We start from the raw sequence: 27,053 nt of genomic DNA, 5'->3' as shown, positions 1-27,053 counted from the left end.
GAAGAGTGAAGCAGGTTTTAATCATGGTCTTTGCTACACAGAAAGCAGCAGTTGACTACTCCGTTGTCAACACTTTGATTAAATCAGTAGGCCTAGATCAATATCTTTGAAAATACCTTATAAGGATCATTCGCTTTTAAAACAATTGAATCTGATTTACACTATATATATACACAAAAGTATGTGGACACCCCTACAAATTAGTGGATTCGGCAATTTTAGCCACACCTGTTGCTGACAGGCGTATAAAATCGAGCACACAGCCATGCAATCTCAATAGACGAACATTGGCAGTAGAATGGCCTTACTGAAGAGCTCAGTGACTTTCAACGTGGCACCGTCATAGGATGCCACCTTTTCAACAAGTCAGTTTGTCAAATTTCTGCCCTGCTAGAGCTTCCCCGGTCAACTGTAAGTGCTGTTATTGTGAAGTGGAAACGCCTAGGAGCAACAACGGCTCAGCCGTGAAGTGGTAGGACACATAAGCTCATGGAACGGGACCGCCGAGTGCTGAATTTCCAAACTACCTCTAGAAGCAACGTCAGCACAAGAACTGTTCGTCGAGGCGACTTTAATTTTTGTCTAGATATGATTCTGGATAGATCCTCAACTAAAGCATCCTCATTGACTAAGTCAGCCAAATGCACTCTATCATTTATGAAATACTTAAATTTGAAAGACATATGAAGACAGCTCCACCCCCAAGATAGGGATTACTCATTCTACTCCTGCCCGCATAACTCTCATACCCAGATTGGTTATTTTCTCCTATCAGCACAGGTAACCCATAGAGTTGTGGAAACTGAGTATTTATCCAGAACTATCTCAGATCATTCTCCCCTCACACTTTCTGTTTGGATGCCAGATGAAGTTCAAGGGACTTATACAATAGATGGCGCCTAAACTCAACTCTTGAAACAGGCAGAATTTTGTCAATTTATCAGAGACCAAATTATGTTTTTCTGTGAAACAAACTGTCCATCCTCTCCCAATAGTTTTGTACTCTGGGATACATTCAAGGCCTTTCTTAGGGGTCAAATCATTTCCTATACCAAAGGTCTTAAAAAGAAATACACCGCTGAATTGAATGAATTAGAGAATGAAATCCTATTGCTACAAAAAGAACACAAAAAATGTGTCTCGTAAAGAAACATACCGCTCATTGGTGAATAAAAAACTAAAATATAATACCTTAAGTACTTACAAAACTGAAAGGCTATTCTTAGAACTAGGCAAAGATATTATGAGTTGGGGGAGAAAACACAAAGTCTTGGCCTGGCAGATGCTGAGGAGAATTCGAGAACCATCAACTCTATTGAAACACAGAACATGCAAGTGTCTCACAACCTGGAAGAGATTAATGATTCATTTAAATAATACTATTCTAAGTTATACACTTCTGGTGGAACGGAACCAGCAATGATAGACATTTCTGTCTACTATTGAACTACCGCACCTCACACAGGAAGACCACCCCTAGTAAGGCACTCCTAGTATAGCAGTATCCTAGTATAGCAGTATCTCTAGACGCTGAAAATGCCTTTGATTGGCTGGAGTGGCCACACCTATTCAAGGTACTTGCTAAATTTAACCTTGGTCCTTTGTCAACTGGGTTAAGACTTTATACTATAAACCGCAAGCCAAGATCATCGCTAATGGCATGATGTCAGCCACATTCCCACTCTTTAGAGGTCGTAGACAGGGCTGTTCCCCTTGCGTAGGCCATGAGAACGGATCCTGGCATAAAGAGCTTTCAAGTGGGCCAGATAACGCATAAGATCTCATTGTTTGCAGGCAGCATTATTTTGTTCCTCTCTGACCCCGACCGGATCCCTCTCAAAACTACAGACGCTTTTGGGTACATACAGCTCTATATCAGGTTACAAAGTCAACATGGACAAAAGTGAAATACTTCCACTGACTCGCTTTGACTATAGCGTCTGTGAACGAACGGGTCCGTTCAGATGGTCGCCACAGGGGTTCAAATATCTAGGAATCACAGTTGATAATGACTTAAGAAACGTGTACAAACTCAACTACTCTGTCTTGGTTCAGAAGACGGTGGATGACTTGAATAGATGGATAGATCTGCCTCTTACAGTATTTGGGAGAATTAGCTGTATTAAGATGAACGTTCTGCCTAAAATGATGTACCTATTTCAATCTTTACCCATATCCCTACCCGAGAGTTTCTTTAAGTCCTTTAACATAAGACAATATGTATGGAACCGTAAAACCCCAAGGGTGAGCCTGGACAAATTAAGGTGGGATTATAGTCTAGGAGGTCTCCACCTACAAAATTTGAAGATGTATTACTGGGCAGCGCAAATGAGATTAATTTCATTCCTATTTGAAACTGAACCAGCCCCGTCTTGGACTCAGATGGAAATGTTTGCTCTTAAAGAAGAGGTTGGGAGTAATATTATCTACAAATGGAACCCCAAGACTATATCAACAAAAACAAGTAATCCCTGTACCATCAATTTAGTAAGATCTTGCTATGAAATTCATACGTTATTTGGTCTGAAACAAGACTTGTCACCCAAAACAGCCCTGTGGCAAAACACTCCTGCCAATGATCTTGGATAGCAACATTTTTCAACATTGGCATGAGAAGGGAATAACACATGTAGAACATTGTTATATAGATGGGGTACTTATGTCATTTGAGCAACAAAAAGAGAAATACCAGTTATCCAATAATCATTTATTCTGTTATTTACAGTTAAGACACTTTCTCAGAAGCACTCTTGAAGATATGACTTTACCAAACCAATCAACTATTGAACAACTACTCCATGACAACCATGACTCATATAGATTTATATCCACAGTGTACTCAATGCTAATGCAATAATGCCCGAAAACCAGATTATACATAAGTCAATAGAGCGATGGGAATTCGATTTGAATACTACAATTGATGGGGACTATGGTCGGACCTATGCCAAGATAGTGTGTCAGCGACCATCCACTCTAGATAGATACTTCTACATTAGAACCTCCTCCACCAACTCCATCTGACACCTCAGAGGTTACATAGATATAGCCCTGAAAAATCAGAAGTGTGTTTTAAGACGTGGAACAACAGAAGGCACTTTTCTGCATTCTACTTGGCAGTGTACTAAATTACAAGCCTTCTGGCATGATGTTTGTGATACTCTGGCCTTTATTGTGGAGGTCCCTTTCCCACTTGACCCTGAAATATGCATTCTGGGTAACTTCACAAATGTGAATTTGAGGAATAACTTCAAAGTCAAATGTACAGAAATCGCCCTTGCCTCTGCAAGAAAATGTGTTGCATAGACATGGAAATCAGGTTCCCCTCACCCAATTACAAGACGGCTCTCTGAAATGAATAAGTGTATTCCTATGGAGAAGATTGCCTACGCTTTAAGAAATCAATTCCACTACTTTGTAAAAATATGGCAGCCCAACTATGTGGAAACACTTCCATTGAGGTTGGTGAATGTGAGCTTGTAGATCGATGTAGATTGATGTAGCTACTGTCTCTCTGTAATGTACTGTTTCCATTGCTTTGTGTATATATGTTGGTATCTCTTGTCACTTGTCTTATTTAGTCAGTAGTATTATTACTATTCTAATTTAACTCATTTATTATTTGTAATTTGTCATTGTTTTAATACATTTTTCTTTTGGGGGGTGGCGAGGGTTGTTTACCTTTTGTTGTAGTACTTGCTTTTGCTGTGTTGTATTGTTCTGTTGAATAATTGAAAAAATATATATAGTATATATATATCCATGGCCAAGCAGACGCACACAAACCTAAAATCACCAATGTGCAATGCCAAGTGTCAGCTGGAGTGGTGTAAAGCTCGCCGCCATTGGACTCTGGAGCAGTGGAAACGTGTTCTCTGGAGTGAGTGATGAATCCCACTTCATCATCTGGCAGTCCGACGGACGAATCTGGGTTTGGCGGATGCCAAGAGAACGCTACCTGGCCCAATGTATAGTGCCAACTGTAAAGACTGGTGGAGGAGGAATAATGGTCTGGGGCTGTTTTTCATGGCTCGGGCTAGGACCCTTAGTTCCAGTGAAGGGAAATCTTAACGCTACAGCATACAATGACATTCTAGATGATTCTGTCCTTCCAACTTTGTGGAAACAGTTTGGGGAAGGCTCTTTCCTATTTCAGCATGACAATGCCCCCGTGCACAAAGTGAGATCCATGCGTAAATAGTTTGTCGAGATTGGTGTGGAAGAACTTGACTGGCCTGCACAGAGCCCTGACCTCAACCCCATCTAACACCTTCGGGATGAATTGGAACGCCGACTGCGAGCCAGGCCTAATCGCTCAACATCAGTGTGCGACCTCGCTAATGCTCTTGTGGCTGAATGGAAGCAAGTCCCCGCAGCAATGTTCCACCATCTAGTGGAAAGCCTTCCCAGAAGAGTGGAGGCTGTCATGGCAGCAAAGGGGGAACCAACTCCATATTAATGTCCATGATTTTGGAATGAGATGTTCGACAAGCAGGTGTCCACATACTTTTGGTCATGTAGTGTGTTTTATCCTATTTTGGACCAGAGTGAGGCTCGCTCCACTCGCCTACCTTAAGAGTTCATGAATGTGCCAGAAAACAATAGGCCAAGTGGATTTCGACTCATCGTTACCACATTATATGGGACGTGCAAATTCATGCTCTCCCTCCTTGTAAAGAAATTAGACTGCAACCACAGCGTACACAGCACACACACCCAAGTACCGAGAGACTGTCAAACCAGCAGTGTTTCCCTGTCATCGCTGACTTTGTGACTGACAGGCGCCTGTCCTCCTATCAACAGATGGCTAGAAGATGCATCTCGTTCATTCTAGCGGGAAAGGGCTCGGCAGACTTTTTTCAGAATAGCGAATTGAAAAGTAGCCTAGTTCATTTAAGTGGAAAAAGTACCCGGCTGAAAATGAGTGCATAATCGGCTGTATAGCCGGCGCTAGTGGAAAACACTGCCATACTTTACTAATCGGCTGTATAGCCGGCGCTGGTGGAAAACACTGCCATACTTGACTAATCGGCTGTATAGCCGGCGCTGGTGGAAAACACTGCCATACTTTACTAATCGGCTGTATAGCCGGCGCTAGTGGAAAACACTGCTATACTTTACTAATCGGCTGTATAGCCGGCGCTGATGGAAAACACTGCCATACTTTACTAATCGGCTGTATAGCCGGCGCTAGTGGAAAACACTGCCATACTTGACTAATCGGCTGTATAGCCGGCGCTGATGGAAAACACTGCCATACTTTACTAATCGGCTGTATAGCCGGCGCTAGTGGAAAACACTGCCATACTTTACTAATCGGCTGTATAGCCGGCGCTGGTGGAAAACACTGCCATACTTTACTAATCGGCTGTATAGCCGGCGCTGGTGGAAAACACTGCCATACTTTACTAATCGGCTGTATAGCCGGCGCTAGTGGAAAACACTGCCATACTTTACTAATCGGCTGTATAGCCGGCGCTGGTGGAAAACACTGCCATACTTTACTAATCGGCTGTATAGCCGGCGCTGATGGAAAACACTGCCATACTTTACTAATCGGCTGTATAGCCGGCGCTAGTGGAAAACACTGCCATACTTTACTAATCGGCTGTATAGCCGGCGCTGGTGGAAAACACTGCCATACTTTACTAATCGGCTGTATAGCCGGCGCTGATGGAAAACACTGCCATACTTTACTAATCGGCTGTATAGCCGGCGCTGGTGGAAAACACTGCCATACTTTACTAATCGGCTGTATAGCCAGCGCTGATGGAAAACACTGCCATACTTTACTAATCGGCTGTATAGCCGGCGCTAGTGGAAAACACTGCCATACTTTACTAATCGGCTGTATAGCCGGCGCTAGTGGAAAACACTGCCATACTTTACTAATCGGCTGTATAGCCGGCGCTGGTGGAAAACACTGCCATACTTTACTAATCGGCTGTATAGCCGGCGCTGGTGGAAAACACTGCCATACTTTACTAATCGGCTGTATAGCCGGCGCTGGTGGAAAACACTGCCATACTTTACTAATCGGCTGTATAGCCGGCGCTGGTGGAAAACACTGCCATACTTTACTAATCGGCGGGATATAGCCGGCGCTGGTGGAAAACACAGCCATACTTTACTAATCGGCTGTATAGCCGGCGCTGGTGGAAAACACTGCCATACTTTAAATGGCCACCCCACATCCCACTGTCCTACAGCCGCAGGGCCCTACCTGTACTACAGCATCTATGATTGGCTCGTGGGCTGTGTGATTGCCTCGTGGAGTTTCAGGGAGTCACACACACACCCCAGGCCCCTGGTCATCCATCATGGGCTGGAGCTTTAGACAGAGGGTCAGTTCCTCAGTGTCAGACCTGGCCCGGGTACACCCCCCCCCCCCCCCCCCCCCCCCCCCCACCCTCCCCATCTCTCTTTCTCTCTCTCTCTCTCTCTGTCTCTCTGTCTCTGTCTCCTTCTCTTTCACTCCCTGCCTCTCTTTCTCTCATTCTCTCTCTCTCTTCTCCCTCTCTCTCTCTCTCTCTCCTCTTAGTTCTCCTGTCCACACAATGTCTCTCTTTATTCCGCTTTCTCTTTCTCAATTGTTCATTCCGTCTCTATTATTTTCACTCTTTCTCATTCCCTCTTCTCCTTTCTCTTTCTCATTCCCTCTTCTCCTTTCTCTTTCTCATTTCCTCTTCTCCTTTCTCTTTCTCATTCCCTCTTCTCCTTTCTCTTTCTCATTCCCTCTTCTCCTTTCTCTTTCTCATTCCCTCTTCTCCTTTCTCTTTCTCATTCCCTCTTCTCCTTTCTCTTTCTCATTCCTTCACTTCTCCTTTCTCTTTCTTTCTATTTTTCTCATCCCCTCTCTGTCTATTTCTCTCTTTCTCATTCCCCAACTCTCACTCGCTCATTCGTTCTTCAACCCCTCTCCATCCATCTCTCCGCCCCTTCATCCCTCTCTCTTTCTGCCAGTTCCCTCTCCGTTGCCTGGCCTTACTAACGCTTGTTGAATATTCATAGAGGAGCCGCCTAGCTGACAAACTGCAGGCCTCAGCGCTAACAGCTGCACACACACACTCCGTGTAGAACACAGAGCTCCATCTGAACAATGCCTAGAGGTATGGGAGGGGGGGGGACCCTAAATCAAATAAATGGGAGAAATACCAGAATTCCTGACAATTATAAGCAGAAAGAAACAGACAACCAACCACGTCTGAAACCCACATACAGTACAGTACGCACACTTACATATTCAGCCCACCTCATCCACGACCAACCCACATACAGTACAGTAAGCCCACTTACATATTCAGCCCACCTCATCCACGACCAACCCACATACAGTATAGTACGCCCACTTACATATTCAGCCCACCTCATCCACGACCAACCCACATACAGTACAGTACGCACACTTACATATTCAGCCCACCTCATCCACGACCAACCCACATACAGTACAGTAAGCCCACTTACATATTCAGCCCACCTCATCCACGACCAACCCACATACAGTATAGTACGCCCACTTACATATTCAGCCCACCTCATCCACGACCAACCCACATACAGTACAGTACGCACACTTACATATTCAGCCCACCTCATCCACGACCAACCCACATACAGTACAGTACGCACACTTACATATTCAGCCCACCTCATCCACGACCAACCCACATACAGTACAGTAAGCCCACTTACATATTCAGCCCACCTCATCCACGACCAACCCACATACAGTATAGTACGCCCACTTACATATTCAGCCCACCTCATCCACGACCAACCCACATACAGTATAGTACGCCCACTTACATATTCAGCCCACCTCATCCACAACCAACCCACATACAGTATAGTACGCCCACTTACATATTCAGCCCACCTCATCCACGACCAACCCACATACAGTATAGTACGCCCATTTACATATTCAGCCCACCTCATGAGTGTGTGATGTGCGGCCAAGACAGGGCCATGGCACTAAGGTTTAATACCCTCCCCAGACACACTCCCTTCATAGATGATAAGAAAGATTCTAATATGAAAGGAGCTGAGAGATGGAGAGAGGGAGAAGGTGGAAGAGAGAGGAGGAAGAGAGAGGGAGAAGGTGGAAGAGAGAGGGGGAGAGAGAGGGAGAAGGTGGAAGAGAGAGGGGGAGAGAGAGGGAGAAGGTGGAAGAAAGAGGGGGAGAGAGAGGGAGAAGGTGGAAGAGAGAGGGGGAGAGAGAGGGAGAAGGTGGAAGAGAGAGGAGGAAGGTGGAAGAGAGAGAGGGAGAAGGTGGAAGAGAGAGGGGGAGAGAGAGGGAGAAGGTGGAAGAGAGCGAGGAGGAAGGTGGAAGAGAGAGGGGGAGAGAGAGAGGAGGAAGTGTGAGATAATGAAGGAGACCAGTAGGCCATGCTTCATCGAAAATAAAAAGTGATGAGGGGAGGGAGGAGAAGAACTGGAATGCTAGAGTGATGATGGAATCAAGACTGCCAGGGAGAGTGAGAAAGATGGACAGAAAGATTGACAGACAGGTAGACAGAGATGATAAAAATAGAGATAGAGAGCTGAACCAGAAAGAGCTGTGGAGGAAGTCACAAATTGATTGAAACAGGCGAGACGACAGACGGACGGGTGGACAGACCAACAGACATCAATATACAGACAGACAGACCAATATACAGACAGGCAGACAGGCAGACAGACAAACAGACATACATACAGACCAATATACAGGCAGACAGACAGACAGACAGACAGACAGACAGACAGACAGACAGACAGACAGACAGACAGACAGACAGACAGACAGACAGACAGACAGACCAACAGAAAGAAAGACAGACAGACACAGTTTCCTCCTCCACTTCATCTCCAGTAATATGGTCGTCGGTGCTTTGGCTGGTTGCCAGGTAACAGAGGAGCACGCCAGCAGCCCCAGTTGCTGATAGAGGTGAGCTGACCCCCAGCCGCAAGGGAGTCTGGGTAGAAGCCCCAGCACCACAGCCCGTATCAGAAGTCAACGCAGCTACACGTGTGTGTAGAGATGTGAAGACCTTCCCAAAATCCTTCTTAATTAAATGTTAACTAGAAAGTAGCCTATGCCAGCCTGGCAGAATGATATCATGATTCTTTGCATCAATCCAGTGGCCATTTGTTTTGCAAACTCTGCAATAACAGAAATGTCTCCAACCCCAAAAAACTATTGCTACACCCAAAAATCGAAATGTATTAGATTTTTCCCAGACCTCAAAAATGGTTTCCTGATGTGGTTTATCAACAACAAAAAATGTGTGATTTTGAGAGTGAAAACTGGGAAAAACTCAAACCTGGGAAACCCCCCCAGAGAAAACGTAATTTGGGAACAAAAAAACAAACATTTTATAGGACCCTGTAGGTGTACAGTGCCTTGCAAAAGTATTCACCCCTGTCACGTTCCTGACCTGTTTTCTGTTGTTTTTGTATGTGTTTGACGGTCAGGGCGTGAGTTTGGGTGGGTAGTCTATGTTATGTGTTTCTATGTTGGTTAAAGGGTGACCTGATATGGCTCTCAATTAGAGGCAGGTGGTTTTCATTTCCTCTGATTGAGAGCCATATTAAGGTAGGTGTTTTCACATTGATTGTTGTGGGTGGTTGTATCTCGTGTCAGTGTTCGTGCCACACGGAACTGTTTTCGGTTTTGTCACGTTTTGTTGTTTTTTGTATGTTAAGTGTTCAGTTCGATTCATTAAAATATCATGGACACGAATCACTCTGCTTATTGGTCCGACCCGTCTCGCCTCTCCTCGTCCGAGGAGGAGGAAGAATATTACGACGATCGATACAGAACCACCCACCAAACCCGGATCAAGCAGCGGGACCACGAACAGTGGTCCACGAAAAAAGGATTGCAGGATTTCTGGAGTTGGGAGGAAATCATAGAGGGAAAAGGACCCTGGGCTAAGGTGGGAGTGAATCGCCGCTTTGAGGAGGCAGCCACAGCCCAAAACCGCAGATATGAAGGTACGCGGCTAGCAAGGAAGCCCGAGAAGAAACCCCAAACATTTCTTGGGGGGGGGCTAAGAGGTAGTGGGCCAAGGGCAGGTAGGAGACCTGCGCCCACTTCTCAGGCTAACCGTGGAGAGCGGGAGTACGGGCAGACACCGTGTTACGCAGTAGAGCGCACGGTGTCTCCTGTACGTGTGCATAGCCCGGTGCGGGTTATTCCACCTCCCCGCACTGGTAGGGCTAGATTGAGCGTTGAGCCGGATGTCATGAAGCCGGCCCTACATATCTGGCCACCAGTACGCCTCCTCGGGCCGGCTTACATGGCACCAGCCTTACGCATGGTGTCCCCGGTTCGCCTACATAGCCCGGTGCGGGTTATTCCACCTCCCCGCACTGGTCGGGCGACGGGGAGTATTCAACCAGGTAAGGTTGGGCAGGCTCAATGCTCAAAGGAGCCAGTACGGTCAGGTATTTCCGGCGCCACCTTCCCGCCCTAGCCTAGTACTACCAGTGCCTACACCACGCACCAGGCTTCCAGTGCGTTTCCAGAGCCCTGTTCCTCCTCCACGCACTCTCCCTATGGTGCGTGTCTCCAGCCCAGTGCCTCCAGTTCCGGCACCACGCACTAAGCCACCTGTGCGTCTCCAGAGCCCTGTACGCACTGTTCCTTCTCCCCGCACTCGCCCTGAGGTGCGTGCCCTCAGCCCGGTACCTCCAGTTCCGGTACCACGCACCAGGCCTATAGTGCGCTTCGAGAGGTCAGTGTGCCCTGTCCCTGCTCCCCGCACTAGCCTTGAAGTGCGTGTCTCCAGTCCGGTGCCTCCAGTTCCGGCACCACGCACCAGGCCTACAGTGCGCCTCATCCGGCCAGAGCCATCTGTCTGCCCAGTGCCATCTGAGCCATCCGTCTCCCCAGCGCCGTCTGAGCCATCTGTCTGCCCAGCGCCGTCTGAGCCATCTGTCTGCCCAGCGCCGTCTGAGCCATCTGTCTGCCCAGCGCCGTCTGAGCCATCTGTCTGCCCAGCGCCGTCTGAGCCATCTGTCTGTCCAGCGCCGTCTGAGCCATCCGTCTGCCCAACGCCGTCTGAGCCATCCGTCTGCCCAGCGCCTTCTGAGCCATCCGTCTGCCCAGCGCCTTCTGAGCCATCCGTCTGCCCAGCGCCTTCTGAGCCATCCGTCTGCCACGAGCCATTAGAGCCGCCCGTCTGTCCCGAGCCATTAGAGCCGTCCGTCAGTCAGGAGCCGCTAGAGCCGTCCGTCAGTCAGGAGCTGCCAGAGCCGCCAGCCAGTCAGGAGCTGCCAGAGCCGCCAGCCAGTCAGGAGCTGCCAGAGCCGCCAGCCAGTCAGGAGCTGCCAGAGCCGCCAGCCAGTCAGGAGCTGCCAGAGCCGCCAGCCAGTCAGGAGCTGCCAGAGCCGCCAGCCAGTCAGGAGCTGCCAGAACCGCCAGCCAGTCAGGAGCTGCCAGAGCTGCCCTACAGTCATGAGCTGCCCTACAGTCATGAGCTGCCCTACAGTCATGAGCTGCCCTCCAGTCATGAGCTGCCCTCCAGTCATGAGCTGCCCTCCAGTCATGAGCTGCCCTCCAGTCATGAGCTGCCCTCCAGTCATGAGCTGCCACCCAGTCCGGAGCTGCCACCCAGTCCGGAGCTGCCACCCAGTCCGGAGCTGCCACCCAGTCCGGAGCTGCCATTAGTACAGAGTTGTCCCTCTGTCCGGAGCTACCTCTCTGTCCTGAGCTACCTCTTTGTCCTTAGCTACCTCTCTGTCCTGAGCTACCTCTCTGGCCTGAGCTACCTCTCGTTCCTGAGTTGTCTCCTCTATGTAGGAGGGGCCTTAGTGAAGGTTCCTGGACCATGGTCGGGGGCGAGGGTCGCCACTCAAAGGACGCTAAGGAGGGGGACAAAGACAGTGGTGGAGTGGTGTCCTCGTCCACCGCCGGAGCCGCCACCGCGGACAGATGCCCACCCAGACCCTCCCCTTGAGTTTTAGGGGTGCGCCCGGAGTTCGCACCTTGAGGGGGGGGGTTCTGTCACGTTCCTGACCTGTTTTCTGTTGTTTTTGTATGTGTTTGACGGTCAGGGCGTGAGTTTGGGTGGGTAGTCTATGTTATGTGTTTCTATGTTGGTTAAAGGGTGACCTGATATGGCTCTCAATTAGAGGCAGGTGGTTTTCATTTCCTCTGATTGAGAGCCATATTAAGGTAGGTGTTTTCACATTGATTGTTGTGGGTGGTTGTCTCCTGTGTCAGTGTATGTTACGCCACGCGGGACTGTTTCGGTTTTGTTTGTTCGTTCGTTTTATGTAGTCAGTTTTCCTGTTCTTGCGTTCTTCGTGTTTCATGTAAGTTCGTCGTCCAGGTCTGTCTACGTCGTTTGTTGTTTTGTAATTATTCAAGTGTTCGTCGTGTTTTCTGTTTTGTTGATTAAAAATCATGTCTTATCACAACGCTGCATTTTGGTCTAATCCTTGCTACTCCTCTTCGGATGAGGAGAAGGAGGAAGCCCGTTACAACCCCCCTTGGTGTTTTTCCTATTTTGTTGTATTACAACCTGTAATTTAAATTGATTTTTATTAGGATTTCAGGTAATGGACATACACAAAATAGTCCAAATTGGTGAATTGAAATGAAACAAATTACTTGTTTCAAAGAATTCTAAAAAATGTAAAACAGAAAAGTGGTGCATGCATATGTATTCACCCCTTTTGCTATGAAGCCCCTAAATAAGATCTGGTGCAACCAATGACCTTCAGAAGTCATATAATTAGTTAGATTACATACAGTTGGACTTTATTTAAGTGTCACATGATCTGTCACATGATCTCAGTATATATACACCTGTTCTGAAAGACCACAGAGTCTTCAACACCACTAAGCAAGGGGCACCACCAAATAAGCAGCACCATGAAGACCAAGGAGCTCTCCAAACAGGTCAGGGACAAAGTTGTGGAGAAGTACAGATCAGGGTTGGGTTATAAAAAGAATATCAGAAACTTTGAACATCCCACGGAGCACCATTAAATCCATTATTCTAAAAATGGATAGAATATGGCATCACAACAAACCTGCCAAGAGAGGGCCACCCACCAAAACTCACGGACCAGGCAAGGAGGGCATTAATCAGAGAGGCAACAAAGAGACCAAAGATAACCCTGAAGGAGCTGCAAAGCTCCACAGCGGAGATTTGAGTATCTGTCCATAGGACCACTTTAAGCTGTACACTCCACAGAGCTGGGCTTTACGGAAGAGTGGCCAGAAAAAAGCCATTGCTTTAAGAAAAAAATAAGCAACCACATTTGGTGTTTGCCAAAAGGCATGTGGAAGACTCCCCAAACATATAGAAGAAGGTACTCTGGTCAGATGACAGAGTTTTTTGGCCATCAAGGAAAACACTATATCTGGCGCAAACCCAACACCTCTCATCACCCCGAGAATGCCATCCTCACAATGAAGCATGGTGGTGGCAGCATCATGCTGTGGGGATGTCTTTCATCGGCAGAGACTGGGAAACTGGTCATAATTGAAGGAATGGTAGATGCCGCTAAATACAGGGAAATTCTTGAGGGGAACCTGTTTTAGTCTGTTTTAGTTAGATTTGAGACTGGGACGGAGGTTCACCTTCCAGCAGGACAATGACATTAAGCATACTGCTAAAGCAACACTTGAGTGGTTTAAGGGGAAACATTTAAATGTCTTGGAATGGCCTAGTCAAAGCCCAGACCTCAATCCAATTGAGAATCTGTGGTATGACTTAAAGATTGCTGTACACAAGCAGAACCCATCCAACTTCAAGGAGCTGGAACAGTTTTGCCTTGAAGAATGGGCAAAAATCCCAGTGGCTAGATGTGTCAAGCTTATAGAGACATACCACAAGAGACTTGAAGCTGTAATTGCTGCAAAAGGTGGCTCTGCAAAGTATTGACTTGGAGTTACGTATGCTCAAGTTTTCAGTTTTTTTGTCTTATTTCTTGTCTGTTTCACAAGAAAAAATAAAATCTTCAAAGTGGTAGTCAGGTTGTTTAAATCAAATGATACAACCCCCCCAAAAATCTATTTGAATTCCAGGTTGTAAGGCAACAAAATAGGAAAAATGCCAAGGGGGGTGAATACTTACGCAAGACACTGTATGTATTGGCAACCACTCTGCTCTCTTCTTATCACACCTGCAGCCTAATACCTCACGAAGACACACACACACACACACAGCATTCATCAAGACAGCACCATATGAACATTACACAGTTGGCAAGCATATCATAGCCTCTTGCTGTAGGTCTCCACACTAAAACCTCATAAACCTGAACCAACAACTGAGAGAAACATTCAATTACATTTATTGTATTTCGTCTCCAACCAAAACAGGTTGTTCCTCCCTTGTCTGTCCGTCCATCCGTCCGTCTGGCCGTCTAGCTGTCTATCGTGTTAGCAGCAGTGTGTGTGTGTCAGGCAACAGGAATTAACAGGAAGTGTTTTGTGATGCCTCAATGCTCGTGTTTAAGAGAGCGTGGCGTGGATAAGGTTGCACTGATGAGCCATCACTCACAACACTCTGCTGGATGTGTGTGTGTATACTTGTGTAATAAGCCCTCAAGTCCTGCAGTCCACCTGTGTGTGTGTGTGTGTGTGTGTGTGTGTGTGTGTGTGTGTGTGTGTGTGTGTGTGTGTGTGTGTGTGTGTGTGTGTGTGTGTGTGTGTGTGTGTGTGTGTGTGTGTGTGTGTGTGTGTGTGTGTGTGTGTGTGTGTGTGTGGCATTAATCAGTGTATCATGGGGCCGCCAGCGTTTTGTGCCGCCCACTCTGTTACTACATTGCCGCTACTTATTAATCAACCCAGCAGACAGACGGTGGCACTGCCCTGCACCTGCCAAATAGAGAGCAGCAGGCCTCGCTAAGATAACTCCAACACTAGACCACTGCCCTGCACTTGCCAAATAGGGAGCAGCAGGCCTCTCTAAGATAACTCCAACACTAGACCACTGCCCTGCACCTGCCAAATAGAGAGCAGCAGGCCTCGCTAAGATAACTCCAACACTAGACCACTGCCCTGCACTTGCCAAATAGGGAGCAGCAGGCCTCTCTAAGATAACTCCAACACTAGACCACTGCCCTGCACCTGCCAAATAGAGAGCAGCAGGCCTCGCTAAGATAACTCCAACACTCGACCACTGCCCTGCACCTGCCAAATAACATTGTTGCACTGTGAGAAGGTGATAGCAGGAAGACAAAATATAGTGCGCACACACATACACACACACGTGCGCCTAATGGGGGAAAGAATGGAAAACAATGAGCATCCATCTCCCTTTGTGTAGAGAAGGATGAAATGACCCTTGACGCTGATCTAAGGTTTGTTTTGCATTTCTCCCCTCTAATGGTTAAGGTTAGGTTAGGGTTAGGGGATCCTAGATCTGTACCACATCCTCTTAGATGGAAGCTAGTTGTGAGTTGTGGCCGAGGAAATATGAAAGGCTGACCCAGATTGATGATATAGAAAACGAGTTGGGTCGTTAACACGCACACACGCACACAGAGAGAAAAAGAGTTGGGTCGTTAACACACACACACAGAGAGAAAGAGAGTTGGGTCGTTAAAACACACACAGAGAGAAAGAGAGTTGGGTCGTTAACACACACACAGAGAGAAAGAGAGTTGGGTCGTTAACACACACACAGAGAGAAAGAGAGTTGGGTCGTTAACACACACACAGAGAGAAAGAGAGTTGGGTCGTTAACACACACAGAGAGAAAGAGAGTTGGGTCGTTAACACACAGACACAGAGAAAGAGAGTTGGGTCGTTAACACACAGACACAGAAAGAGAGTTGGGTCGTTAACACACACAGAGAGAAAGAGAGTTGGGTCGTTAACACACACAGAAAGAAAGAGTTGGGTCGTTAACACACACTCACAGAGAAAGAGAGTTGGGTCGCTAACACACACAGAGAGAGCGTTGGGCAGAATGAATAGCTATTTATTTACCTTGTTCATTCATTCGTGTTACCAGATGAATTATGCATCAGGGTCATGAACAACTCTTAGGGTCTTGAACATTTCTCTCTCTCTTTCTCTCCCTCTAGCCATCTCTCTTTTATTTAACTCTTGGAAAGAGCACTCTGTTTATCTCTCTCTATTATAAAAAGTAGGGGATTACATTTCCTGGACAACAACAGGAGCGGAGAGAGAGAATGTGAGAGGGAAAGGGGGTAGAGAAGAGGGAGTTGGACACTTAGACTACGAGAGAGGAGAAAGAGAGAGCGATACAGAGAGAGAGACATAAAGAGAAATGACTAGAGTGCTGTTGTCAGCTCCCACTAGGCTGGGGATAATCTGTCAGGGTACTGTACTGTACCGCTGTACAGCATAGTGCGTCGTCCCGGAGATACATACACACACGTTACATCCTGTCCCTCACACAGACACCTACACTCAGAAAAAAAAGGTACCGAATTGTACTTAAAGGGGTTTAAACGCTGTCGGTGTAGTGGTACCCTGTAAGGTACAGTACATCCATACAATTACTTGTAGGAATATAATTGCACCCTTGCAGTTCGTTCCTTAAGAGACAAAATGTACAGATTAGCATTTTTAGGGTACCGCCACAGTGACAAAGCCACTTGTTCCTTTTGTAAGTGGCAAAAATGTACCTCTTCTCTGTACCAAGAGCCTCACGTGTACACGCCATCCACCTTCTGACACCAATGTAGCAAATTCAAGGGGTGGCCCCGACCGTGCCTCGAACCTGGGTCCAGCAACTGTTAAGCTGAAACCTTAACCATTACGCCAATAGGTCCGTACCCCTGATCTAGGTCACTCAGTGTTGTTTTAAGACTTCTGTACTGTTAGTTACGGCTCTTTATTGTCACCTGATCTCATGTCAGCTTTTAAAGATTTCAGAACTGGCAGTGGACATGCTCAAACTTGAATTAACATAACCATATACTATTTCAACTGAAGCAACACTTCCACTCACCGGTGGCCAAAAATAACTAACTGAAAGCCACACCATGACTAAGCCATGCCTCCAATGGAGATACCTTTTATATTCACAATTTGGGAACCAAAATGTACCATCGTACGCTTTATCCACACATGTACCCTAAAAGTACGGAACAGTACCATGTGAGATCATATGTGTACCCCTGAAGATACATTGTGTATTTTGATCTTTGTGTACCCCAGGGAACAATACCGTACCCTAACCGTACAGCGGTCTAAGACACTGCATCTCAGTGTAAGAGGCGTCACCACAGTCCCTGGTTCAAATCCAGGCTGTATCACATCCGGTGGTGATTGGGAGTCCCATAGGGCGGCGCACAATTGGCCCAGAGTCGTCCGGGTTTGGCCGGGGTAGGCCGTCATTGTAAATAAGAATGTGTTCTTTATTGACTTGCCTAGTTAAATAAAGGTAATACAAATGACATGTACAAATAGAAGAGAGATAGAGGGAAGGATGAAGAAAGAGTGGTACCAAGTAAGGAGTTGGAATGACATTTTACCCACCCACACTAACCCCTATGTGAACTGTCATTAATACAGATATGCATGTTAAATGCACACAAGCATGCACCTTCCTCGCTGTGTGTAATTCATGTATGTGAAGTGCCTCTCATCAGTAGACTGCAGTAGAGAGCTACGGAACAGCCAGTGGTGCGAGGAGGCAGCCATCCAGAAGTCAGATGTGTGTGTAGAAATGAGATAAGCCAACAATTCCCTTTGTCATTAGTTTCCTATCCTACCCACTCCTCACCGCACCGCTATCGATGCCAATGGGCCTTATCTGACAAACACTATTCAAATATTCACTGAGCTCTGCATAACTGCCATAGTCATCACTGAGATTAAATACGTTTTATCATATCATTTGCATATTTTAATTACATTGACGGAGGGGGAAAAAAGCGGAGATTTTTTGCGTGTGTGTTTGAGATGAACATAGCAAGTCTGATTTCTCTCTGAGCTGGAGAGGTTGTGTGTGTGTATGTGTGTTTATGTGAGTGTTTGTGTGTGTGTTTGTGCGTGTGATATGGTGAATGTCGTGACTTCAGTGTGTGGTTCGTGTGTGAGTCTTGAGTGGTGGAGGGCTGGTTGAGTTGGATTGACATCCTAACGGCATCATCCTCACATGATAACGATAGTTTCAAAACCAGAGTGTGGGCCACAGCACAAGTTTACAGACGAGTCCAAATGTAATTGAATAAAGTTGCATAGAGAATGAATCTGAATAGAATACATCTGTGTAGTTTCCCTGTGATCAAGATGTGGCGTTGCTCAGTGTTCTATGTTATTTAAGGGTAGGATGTGGGATTGCCACACGCGCGCACACACACACACCATTCGGTCTGTCAATATGCATAGTGCAGGCTTTCTGTGGGACTTTTTCAGTAGAACACCATTCTCTGGCAGGTAAACGCAAGGTATTTTCATATATTATTATTGTTATTAATAAATTTATCGGTGCACAGCTGTTCCTGAGCGAGGGATGGAGGAGAGGGATGGACGGCAGATTGCACTTAATTGGTCGCTCTTTTTCATGTTTCATTTTTTTTCTCTCCCCCTCATCACCTCTTTCCTTAATTTCAATGATTTATTCTCCTCATTCATGTTTGGCTTTGATGTCCGCCGCTGGCCGCGATATCCTGCTGCGGTTCACACTGGCCCATCTGTGACATCACATGTATGTTCCCTGCCCATACATGCCCCCTAACACCCCTATTTCATCCCCCATTACCCCCAGAAACACACATGCACTCCACACACACACACACACACACACACACACACACACACACACACACACACACACACACACACACACACACACACACACCCGCTTGGACATGTTGGAGATCCCCAGGGACTGGGAGAGAGAAGAGGTAGAGGAGGAGTGAGGGAACAAGAAGAGGTAGAGGAGGAGGGAGGGACTGTGGGAGAGGAGCCATCTTGGGAACACACACTGCCTTGGATCAGTGTGTGTGATCGGACTTCTCCACAGTGAGGTATTGTTCCTCAGGCCTGTAAAAGTGTTCACAAGGCAACAAAGTGTAATCGATGGACACACACCAGCACTCTATAAAAACTATTGTAACGCAGAGGTGAGACTCTCTGCGAATGGCTACACACACCTCTCGAAGTCAGTTACTCACCTTTGACGGACAGTCTCCTTTCCTTCTCCTTTCTCTGCCCCCCCCCCCCCCCTCTCTCTCTGTGTGTGTGTGCGAGAGTGTGTGTGTGTGACTCTCCTCCCAGGTCCCTGCGGCACAGTTGGAATCACCCTGATGAAAGCTGAGTGCAATCAATCCTCGTTACAAACATGCTGAGATATACCACACACACACACACACATTAACAATTCATGCTTGTGGTAACATCCGCATATTTGTGCACATTAAGGAACAAAGAGGCACACACACCCAATATGATAGCTAGGGGGAATGCTGCAGACAGAGAGCTGCAGGGAAGCTCTCTGTCACACAGTCATACTCAGCTGGGAGCTGGCCTGGTTTCTGTTTCACAAGCACATACTGTTCACACACAGCCATATGTCGCTGAACATAACTCCGATAGAGATACCAAATGCAGGGGGTTTAACGAGAGCGCTGAAAGTACAAACTGATCAAGAAACAGACAGAGGAAGTACTTTTAAAGAGAAAGGGAAGTGTGGGAGAGTGGGTCGATATGACGAAAGAAAGAGAGGGAAAAGAGGAAGGAGAGAGGCGGAAGCCTGCCTTTGGCGCCCTACGTGGTTCTTCTCTTTTTGTCTGTTTGTTCAAATCCTAACTGTTGTTTTTCAGGGGGAATAGACTGCTGCTGTTCTGAGTGGAGAGGGGGGATCCTTATCTGTATCCCCCCCCCCCCCCTCTACACACAAACACGCACACTACAAACGCACACACCACTCAAACACACACACACTTTACATATACACACACACACACGTCCTCCCTGCTGAGGGTCTCGCCCGGGGTGACAGCAACTGGAACACAAAATCGGAATAATTTAGAACCTCACATGGTGCGCAGGAATAATTGCAACGGCAGCCAAGAAATACTAACAACGAATGTTTTAGAATACGATATTAGAATAGTTCCAAAAACAAACGAGGGAGGGAGGAATGGAGGGAGGGAGGGAGGGAGAGAGAGAGAGAGAGAGGACAGATGAGAGAACAAACTACACAGGGCCACAGACAAACCAATTGTTAAACTTTGAGTTGTTAAACTGCTTCCCCAATTAAAAGCCCTGGATTAACACCGAGGTTGGTGCTAAACTTAAGAGCAGAGCTACCTCACACAGAGCTACCTCACACAGAGCTACCTCACACAGAGCTATCACAGACAACCCTGAGACTACGGCTGAGGACAGGAACAAGTACAATTAGTCCCACTGTGACCTCCACAGAGTCATCAAACGAGCAAAAGGACAATATAGGAATACGGTGAATTCATATTACACAGGTGCCGATGTCCGCCACATGTGGCAGGGGCAACAGTCCATTAGGGATTACAAAAGAAGACCCAGCCGTGATCTGCCCGACGATGCCTCTCTACCAGACGAAGTCAAGGCATTTTATGCACCCTTTGACAACAACAACATCGTGCCGGGTGTGAGGGCCGTCACCGACCCAGAAGACTGGGTGATCTCGCTCTCTGAGGCCCACGTGACAAAGGTCTTTCATCAGGACAACACCTGCAAGGCCGCGGGTCCGGACAGTATCCCAGGGCGCGTTCTCAGAGTATGTGCAGAACAGCTGGCACACATATTCACAGTCATTTTCAACCTCTCCTTGTCCCAGTATTTGTATACCGCCCCAACAGATCCATAGGTGATGCCATCTCAATTGCTTTCCACACTGCCCTCACCCACCTAGACAAGAGGAATACCTATGCTCTTCATTGACTACTTCTCAGCGCAGGGGTGTGTGCTTAGTCCCCTCCTGTACTCCCTGTTCACCCACGACTGCGTGGCCACACACGACTCCAACACCATCATCAAGTTTGCTGACGACACGACGGTGGTAGGTCTGATCATTGGCGACGATGAGTCAGCCTACAGGGAGGAGGTCAGTGACCTGGGAGTGTGGTGCCGGAACAACAACCCCTCCCTTAACGTCACTAGGACCAAGCACGCCACAATCCACATAGACGGGGCTGCGGTGGAGCAGATTGAGAGCATCAAATTCCTCTGTGTCCAAATCACTAAAAACTTCAAATGGTCCAAACGCACACGTACACTCGTGAAGAAGGCACGACAGCTCCTCTTCCCCCTCAGAAGGTTGAAAAAGTTTGTCATTGACCCTCAAATCCTCAAACCGTTCTACAGCTGTACCACTGAGAGCGTTTTGACTGGCTGCATCACTTCCTGGTATGGCCATAGCACCGCCCTCGATCGCATGGTGCTACAGATGGTGGCGCTGACAGCCCAGTTCATCACTGGGGCCGAGCTCCCGGCCATCCAGGACATCTATGTCAGGCGGTGTGGTAGGAAGACCCGGAAAATCATTAAAGACTCCAACTACCCAAGTCATAGACCATTCTCTCTGCTTCCGCACGGCAAGCGCTAGTCTGGCACCAACAGGCTCTTGAACAGCTTCTATCTCCAAACAATAAGACTGATGAGTAGCTAACAAAATAGCTACATGGACTATTTGAGTTAACCTTGTATCGTTATTGACCTTTGCACTGTCTTTATGCTCACTCACACACACACTCCATCATTTGCTCACACACACACATTACGCACATACATTTATACTGACTCTACACACACACACACACACACTCACATACAATCATCATATACACTGCTGCTACTCTGTTTATCATCTATCCTGATGCCTAGTTACCTTACCACTATGCATATCCACCTCTATCGATCAAGTATCCCTGTAAATATGGTACTGGAACTGACCCGGTATATTCAATAGTATGCTACTTACTTATTGTTTTCTGCATATTTATTTATATTTCTCGTGTGTTTTTTTTCTAGTATAACAGTTATATTAATTACTGCAGTTGGCTTTTGAGTTTGCAAGAAAGGCATTTCACTGTACTTGTCCATGTGACATTCAAAACGTGAAACTTGGTGTTCTTGGTGTAAGAGGTCTCTTCATCTCCCTCTCTTTCCAACACTATGTGTAGTTGACCCTGTTAAATGCCTCGCCGTTTACAGCTGCTGTAAGGAGTAGTGGCAGGAGAGACCGAATGAGACAGGATGACAGGTTGGGTCTCGCTGTGACAGCGGCGTAAGGCAGGAGAGTATCGTGTGGCAGTTGTAATGACACATTTAGGCTGCGGCGTGGGGTTGGTAACAGGCCTTCCTGCCTGTCTTCCTTCCTGTCTGTCTTCCTTCCTGTCTGTCTTCCTTCCTGTCTGTCTTCCTAGTAGATGTCTGAATTAAAGGAGAGGCAACTGTAAATAATCCTTACAAAGATCATGTTAAATAATGGACCCGCTATATAGACCATTGCTTTATGAAATTAAATTAAACACGTTTCTTAACTACATTAACTTGAGTACAGTAAATGTCCTTCACTCTGGAAAAGAACATTAACTCTGTACAGTTCTTAGATGTGCATGTTACAAAGAAGGGGACCATCTCTAAGTACTACAGTATTACAGAAAACCCAACAGATCAAAAATTCTATGCTTACAGCTGATCGTTGACATTCTAAAAAGAGGTTTACCAGTAAGCCAACTTCATAGACTGCGTCGCGTCTGTGACACAGAGGAAGAATACGATAGACAATCACACTCTCTCCTTGAGCGTTTTCCGCTCGAGAGGATACCCCCGATACCCGGCTGGATAAAGCTCCAAAACAAGTTTAAAAGCTTGAACAGGAGCCAGTTACTTCATAAATCCCAAGAAAAAACGGAGAAACCGTTTTCTGTAAACTATCGTTTTCTGTAAACTCAACTGTCTTTTGCCAATAAGCACTGGAAAATACTGTCGTCAGACTCGTCCTTTAAATTCTGCCTTCTAGATCCATCTTCATTCACCTTTAACGATCAAGAAATCGATCAAACGTATTAGTTCCATCAGATGTGGTCAGAGAGAGAAAGGAGGCCTTCAGAAAATGATTTCCCCCTGTAGATCATGTACCTATGAGGACCTATGAGAGGACGTGATGTCTAACTTGCGCTGCTAAAGGCGCTATTTAGATGTTCTCGCAATTGGCTTCATATTGGATCCAAGGCGTCATCCCTTGGAAGTCATTCTTGGGGAACATGAATCCGCTGTCAGACGTCAAACGCATCACCTGGCCCGTTTTCGAGACACTTTATAGAACGAATGAAAAGAGGGGATTGCGACAACAAACGACTCCAAAGAGATATATCAATGAAATTCCGTATCCCCACGTGGTTTAAACGAAGAACCAGATTTCCCCTCCTGCCTATAGGCCAAATTTAGACTGTAATACAAGAACACTGTCCGTATCAGATTTTGCACATCATTTATGACTTAGCCCCACTTATTTATGAAGGGCCGAGCCTGATGTCCTATGTGGTAAGTTATCTCGTGAATTGATATCATGTATCCAAGTGAGCAGACACCTAAAGCAATTGATTCATGAATGGTTCATGCCTGATGTCCCTCAATTGCCCTTCGTGCCCACACCCATACATTATGGAATTCTGTATTTCTTTGTCACTAACTTGTATACAGGTAGACCAGAGAAGAATCATCCCTGATTGGCAGATAAGTTGGCAACCCTGATTCGAAGCACCCGCTGCTCATCGGTTGCTCGCCTGGGTTTCCTGCAAATGCTGTTTTGAATGAAAAAGATTTGTACCTACACACTGAAGTAGCCCAACAAGCCGAAACGCCCGTGTATGCCATCCCTGATGCAGTGAACATATGTGTTGTTTAAATGAAGGTAGCTTTATGCAACATCGTTTGAGTTATATTTATCTGAATTCACACCAACCAGACGTCTCAGAAGGTGTGATGGTCCTCTTTTGATTTGACACCTTGCTGCAAATGGAAGGATTGGAGAAGTGTGTGTGTGTGTGTGTGTGTGTGTGTGTGTGTGTGTGTGTGTGTGTGTGTGTGTGTGTGTGTGTGTGTGTGTGTGTGTGTGTGTGTGTGTGTGTGTGTGTGTGTGTGTGTGTGTGTGTGTGTGTGTGTGTGTGTGTTGATACATGTGTTTATTCCAACACTCCTACAAAACCATGTGTGTGTGTGTGGTGTGTACTGTAGATGTGTGTGTAAATATTGGAAGCTGTATCCAGCATGATTATTCAGAGCCAGGCAGACACAGCTGTTCCCTTCACACACACACACACACACTGCACCTATGGACACACACACAGGAGACACACTGGCAGCCCTGGCATTACTGGCAGGCAGCACCCTACAGAATGAATACACACTGGGTATAGACAGGGTGAGGGTGATCCAACGGTCAGGGACACACTAAAGAGACAGGGGAAGCACGTACCCCCGTGCACACAGGCACGCGTGAGCATACACAAACACGCACATGCACTATCACCCTCACACACATACCAAACCCATGTATCACATGTTTGTGTCCATATGTTTATTCATTGTCCACCTGATTCAATAAGAGGCATAAAGACTTAAGTGTGTTAAAGGGAGACAACCCCAGCGTGTGTGCGTTTATATATGTGTGTGTGTGTCTCTCTCGCTCTGTCTCTGTGTGTGTGTGAGAGAGAGTCTTCTCTGTAGTGTCAGCTCTTTGATCAGCCGCCCCCTGCTCGGGAACCAACCCCTGGTGTCTTGGAGGCAGATGAAACGCACACACACACACACACACACACACACACACACGAAACCCTGTGCCTCTTTCTCTCTCTCTCTCTCTCTATCCGGGGCCGCCTCATAGCCACAGAACACCCACTATCTATCCTCTCTTTCTCCCTTCCCCTTAACAAGCGCTCCTTACCCCAGCTATTTTAAAGGCTATTGATATGGAGCTGAGGCTTTCATCTAGTATTGCACCAGTTTATTTATTAACAGCCCTTGGTTTTATGTTATACACCCTTTATCTAAATATGTGAGAGGATAGGTGACTGTAGAATACGTGGGTAAACCCTGAAGGGTGGTTGACAAGGGTAAGGGTATGTAAACATTGGAGAGAGGGGAGTTTGGAGCTTTAAAAGCCGGTGATTCCTTTAGTTGCGTACCGTACCTTAACAGTGTCAGGAAAGTAATGACGGGCCAAGCCTTCTTTCCGGGTTATTGTTGCTGACGTCCTCCCTCCCTCCTTCCCACTCTCTTCTGCTGTTTCTAGTGACCCAATTCGCTTCTATTCAAAAGCTGATTGCTTCAAAAGCTGACAAAATAAACGTTCTATTGGCGATGTCACCTTATTATCTCCTCTCTCTCTCTCTCTCTTTCCCTACCTTCTACCTTTCCTCGGTCCCTCTCTATTTTCTCTACCTACTTCCCCTTTCCTTCCTCCTCCTGCTCTCCACCTCTCCCCCTCTCTTCTGTACAGGCTTCCTGAGTACAGGCGACCAGTCAGCCAAGGGAAACTATGGTCTGTTGGATCAGATCCAGGCCCTGCGTTGGCTCAATGAGAACATCGGCCATTTTGGGGGCGACCCTGAGCGCATCACCATCTTCGGCTCCGGGGCGGGGGCGTCCTGCGTCAACCTGCTCATCCTCTCTCACCACTCCGAGGGTAAGGGGCACACTGGTGGGTCACATTCTTACTTGATTTGATTTGATTTACTTCTCAGTCTACTTAACCTTTGAACTGTGCGGTTACTCAAAAGGATAGGTTGGTTGAAAGTGAGTTCCCAGGGTACCGTTAGTCCAATTGCAACTGTGTCTCCTCATATATAATCAAATATACTACAATATAATTTCAGTATTCTTAACCCGGTAGAGTAAGAGAAAACGTACACTGTTGGTATTCACTGGAAGAGTAGAGGGTAGATTGGTCTGGTCATTCTATGGAAAAGTTAGGCGTATCCAATTGTCTTGTGGGTAGATTGTACCATCACTGAAAAGTCAATTCAATTTTCATTCATACTCTCTGTCTACGTACCTGGTTGAATCAAAGTAAATGTGAAATTGTGAGTGTGCGATGTGGGTACTCACTCAAGAGGAGGAGGGATACACTGGTTCAAAGTGAGCTCTGACTGACTCAGACTGTGTGACACCTTCTTATTCCACATAGAGTATCTGAGCAAAAAGTAGTGGACTACTTAAGGAATAGAGTGCAATTTGAGACAGAGACTCAAAGTTTAAATTGGGAGCAATGTGGTCCAATGACCTGCAAGGAAACCTCGACACACACTCTCATGCTTTGATCACAGCTATTACACTACCAGGTATACTCTGATAGAGAGATAAAAGGAGGAGAGAGAGATAAAAGGAGGAGAGAGATAAAAGATGGAGAGAGAGAGATAAAAGGAGGAGAGAGGGAGGGAGGGAGAGAGAGAGGGAGAGAGAAAGAGATAAAAGAAGGCGAGAACGAGAGAGAGGGAGAGAGAGATAAAAGGTGAAGAGAGAAAAAAGATGATGAGAGGGAGAGAGAGATAAAAGGAGGAGAGAGGGAGGGAGAGAGAGATAAAAGAAGGAGAGAACGAGAGAGAGGGAGAGAGAGACAAAAGGAGGAGAGAACGAGAGAGAGAGGGAGAGAGATAAAAGGAGGAGAGAACGAGAGAGGCGGGGAGAGAGGGAGAGAGGTTAAAGGAGGAGAGAACGAGAGGGAGGGAGAGAGAGAGAGAAAAGGAGGATAGAGGGATGAGAGAGATAAAAGGAGGAGAGAACGAGAGAGAGGGAGAGAGACAAAAGGAGGAGAGAACGAGAGACGCGGAGAGAGAGGGAGAGAGATAAAAGGAGGAGAGAACGAGAGACGCGGAGAGAGAGGGAGAGATATTCAAGGAGGAGAGAACGAGAGGGAGGGAGAGAGAGAAAAGGAGGATAGAGGGATGAGAGAGATAAAAGGAGGAGAGAACGAGAGAGAGGGAGAGAGACAAAAGGAGGAGAGAACGAGAGGGAGGGAGAGAGAAAAGGAGGAGAGAACGAGAGGGAGGGAGAGAGAAAAGGAGGAGAGAACGAGAGAGAACGAGAGAGAATGAGAGAGATAAAAGGAGGAGAGAACGAGAGGAAGGGAGAGAGA

General features: G+C 46.8%; 1 protein-coding gene across 8 annotated transcripts in view; it reads left to right on the top strand.

Annotated features, from left to right (window-relative positions):
* Positions 1-27,053, top strand: part of nlgn2a (neuroligin 2a) — a 134,158-nt gene that overhangs the window by 90,778 nt on the left and 16,327 nt on the right. For all 8 annotated transcript variants that reach the window (XM_038995489.1, XM_038995488.1, XM_038995494.1 and 5 more), the window contains one exon: positions 25,419-25,604. In XM_038995489.1, coding sequence (XP_038851417.1) covers positions 25,419-25,604 — 186 coding nt within the window. The remainder of the gene's footprint in view (positions 1-25,418; positions 25,605-27,053) is intronic.

The sequence above is a fragment of the Salvelinus namaycush genome, chromosome 6, assembly GCF_016432855.1.
Source record: "Salvelinus namaycush isolate Seneca chromosome 6, SaNama_1.0, whole genome shotgun sequence".
NCBI classification, from domain to species: domain Eukaryota; kingdom Metazoa; phylum Chordata; class Actinopteri; order Salmoniformes; family Salmonidae; genus Salvelinus; species Salvelinus namaycush.
This window is presented reverse-complemented; position numbering and strand designations above follow the sequence as displayed.